Raw genomic sequence first — 3,584 nt, 5'->3', positions numbered from 1 at the left:
GACATTTATTAAATATTTAAAAGAATACTTAGAAATCCCATAAAATATTTATGCCCTATTTAAATTTGATTTAATAAATAAAATAATAATTGCAAAAATATTTAATATTATTATGAAGTATATATCCTATTAAATTAATTTTTTTTATAAATATAATTCCAAAGACATTTATTAAATATTTAAAAGATTGCTTAGAAATCCCATAAAATATTTTAAAAAAAATTAACGGCCCAAATTCTAAAGAAGGGGTTGAATAGCGTTTTTTTAAATCGGTCTCACCACGTTCATTTCTGAATCTGAGTTTGTTTGAGAAATGCTTATAAGTAACACAAAAATAATTATATCACGTGTCCTTCGCCATTTTTTAAAATTAAAATTGGGACATTGAACATAACCATTAAATGCTTCATGGCCATGTTAGCCGAAACCTTATGTAGATAAGGATTTGTTTGTATTAATCGGCTATATAGTATTTTACTTAGGAAACTAAACAGTATTTATTTATCTGTATTATGGAATTAATACATGTTTATTACTTAACATTAAATGCACAATTGAACTGACTACCAATTTTATATTAACACAAAATTTTCAAGCTACCGAAATTTATATACTTAAATAAATTAAAATATTAAAATTTTTGCTTTTATAAATAAATAAATATTTTAAAAAAATCTATATTTCATTTACATCTTTACTGCTATTTTAATAAAATAAATTATCATAAATTTATTAAAAATAATAATTTTTGCTTACTCTAATAAGTAGGACAAATAGTTATCTGATTCTAGGGGTTAATACATATTTTAAAAATAATATTTCAATACCTACCAACTTCTTGCCCTATTTTATGTATATTTTACATGTTTTAATTTTCTATATCTTATATTTTTTTAAATTTATAAATAAACGTTTTCTAAAATAAAAATATCTAGAAAAGTACCATTGTCGTTGATCATCTCAAGAAAATGATAGGCCTTCCAAAGTTTAATACCCTCATAAGATATTTGGATAAAGAAGAATTGACTGCCCAAGAGATTAAAATGCTGGATCTGGATTCGGATGATCATCAGCAAATGCATAAAGAAGATGAAATATCATTATATGGAGCTGTTCCCAAATCTGCTTTCAAAGTGGTCCAAAACAATAAAAATGTTAAAGGAGACGATATCATGCTTTCGCCATCATTTGATAATTTTAACCATAATCAGCACTTAACAATGCTTAGTTCTACCATGTTTTCCCCGATTCTGTGTATAAAACCTATTAAGGTTATTATTTAAAGATTTTTAAAATAATACTTCAAGATATTTAAATTTCATTTTTTTTTTCGTTGAAATTTTATATCGGGATCGGACTAGACTGATTGAATTACCGGTCTTTTCCCTGAGGATGGCAGTCTAGATCGGTCTTTTAATTTTTTCGGTCCGGAGGTTCCTATCGATATTTATTAAATTTTAGTATGCCTTACAATTCATATAAATTTTTAACAATTTTATTTTATAATGTTTTTCTAGATATTTTGATGCTTTGGTTTTGTTATTTTTTTTTTGCAAATATACTTATGAAAACGAAAAGTTTGTCAAGAAGAGAATTTTACTTTTAAATTGAATATTTGTTATTATTTATATACATAATTCATAATTTATTTTGAAATTTATATTTTAATAAAATGATAGCACAAGAATTATAAATTAGGTATTAAAAAATATTTTTAAAATAAAATAGAACCAAGGCCTGAACCATTTTGATCCTGACCTGGTCCGATTTGTGTATATCGGTTTAAACCAAAGACCGAACCATGACCTTAGCAATAATTCATTTATAATATAATTAATAAGATATTATTTGATCGATTGTATCATCTTGCTTAATAATCTATTTCTCTTCGTTATTAGTAAGAGTCATCTATCTGTGTTGAAAAAAATTTTTTTTTCACTTATGGAACTTGAATTTATTGATTTTCATTTTTAATTTGATAAAAAAAAATTAAAAATATCATATTTTTTATCTGGCCAGTCTGAATCGAACCAATGACCAAATAACGGGACCTGTTTATAACGAGAAAACCGGACAATTGCTACTTATCTATAATATTATTTTTTAAAAACAAAATTAAATTATATATTATAAGCTCGACGATACCACAACTCAGAGTAACTCGACCATAATCGTTAAACCTCCATTGACAACTGTTAACTCAACAATAATCTTTAAACAGCCGTTGTCAACTATCAAGAAGAAGAACACGATATTTACTTATCAAGGGCCTTTAAAGGATATCGAGAATATTCAAGAAAATGGTGGAGTAAGTCCCAATGTTAGGTTGACCAGGACGGCGCTTAAGAAAAAATCGTTCGCTCTAAATCATTACAAACCCGAAATGTTGGGAGATGGGAGAGGCTCCGTTATTAAAAAATTGAGGTTGCGCGAAAATGATGATATTGTTGACGGAGTTGTTGATTTAGAAGTACGCGATCCTTTACCCACCGGGGCTTCCCAAAGGGATAATAATTTTGGGGCTGCTCAAGGAAATGATATTATTTATTTACATAAACCGAAAAAATTTTACGATATCAAAAATAAATTAAAGACGGTATCAAACGCCCCGCATGGAACTTTACTGAACGAGGATATGAATCTCAAGGACGCACATCCTACTCCATCTAAAGATATCATGATTCCTCATGGTATAGTAAAACAAAGCAAAGCCAGCTTACTGAGATGGGCTTGCTCGCCAAAAAGAACAGACCCAACTCAAGGTTACCACGCAAAATGCACCCCTTCCCCTACCAGCTCTTCCTCGCAACATAAAAGCATCCCGAAATCCAATATCATACTTAATAATATAAGAAAAGCGCCATACTTAGGGGGTCAGAAGCGTGTCGCGGGAAACCGAGTCTCCCGAAATTATAATTTGAGGAAAGTGCGGCGAAAATAATCACCATTTTTTTACGATAATTTTGTGTTTTATATGTAAAAGAATAATTAGAATGACTCGATTATATAATATACATACTATATTTTATTTACTAATGTAAGTTATTAAAAGCAAAAAATATGCTTGGATTTTTATTAACCGTTTATAAAATACGGAACATTTCCAATATAGATCTATATTGAAATTGTATTGATCTAAATACTTTTTTAAAATTCTACCACCCAAGGTTGGGCCTTAGAGACATGTATAAAAAATAGAGTATTTTTAACCTGAGCCCTCTATCTAAGATTTTATAAAACTAATTAAATTATAAAGCTTTTTTTACTAATGACATCATTTTAACCAAAATACATAAAATAATCCAAATTTGCATTAAAATTTTGAATATATTTAACTAATGTTCATCAAATAATATCAAATCAAGGTTTTTTAATATAAATATCCGAATTGGAATTTAATTATGCAATGCTCAGCGTTAAGAATTTTTGCTTAAAAAATTTTCAAGAATTATTTATAACTGTACTATAATTTGAATACTTATTATATTAAAGTATCTTATATAAAATTTTTTATAGACGATTTTTAAATTTGTTACATTTTTAACTTCCTTTATACTTGTATATTTAACATATAAATAGAATAT

The 3,584-nt window shown here is 27.0% G+C and overlaps 1 protein-coding gene across 1 annotated transcript; it reads left to right on the top strand.

Moving 5' to 3' along the window:
- The first annotated feature begins 1,171 nt into the window (after window positions 1-1,171).
- Window positions 1,172-2,975, top strand: LOC135928531 (uncharacterized). The gene is made up of 2 exons (XM_065464988.1): window positions 1,172-1,271; window positions 2,135-2,975. Exons 1-2 carry the CDS (start codon window positions 1,173-1,175, stop codon window positions 2,939-2,941), a joined length of 906 nt encoding a protein of 301 aa, XP_065321060.1. The 5' UTR covers window position 1,172; the 3' UTR covers window positions 2,942-2,975.
- The last annotated feature ends 609 nt before the right edge of the window (window positions 2,976-3,584 follow it).

This window comes from Gordionus sp. m RMFG-2023, chromosome 4 (assembly GCF_954871325.1).
Source record: "Gordionus sp. m RMFG-2023 chromosome 4, tfGorSpeb1-WG-v2, whole genome shotgun sequence".
Classification (NCBI taxonomy): Eukaryota; Metazoa; Nematomorpha; class Gordioida; order Chordodea; family Parachordodidae; genus Gordionus; species Gordionus sp. m RMFG-2023.
Note: the sequence above shows the minus strand (reverse complement) of the source record. Positions and strands in the feature narration are given on the sequence as shown.

Bases quoted from the DNA above. Each gene is read 5' to 3' on its own strand.
- LOC135928531 (XM_065464988.1), top strand. From the start codon at position 1,173: ATGCTTTCGCCATCATTTGATAATTTTAACCATAATCAGCACTTAACA. The intron at 1,272-2,134 runs GTTATTATTTAA...ATATATTATAAG, and splicing joins TGTGTATAAAACCTATTAAG to CTCGACGATACCACAACTCA.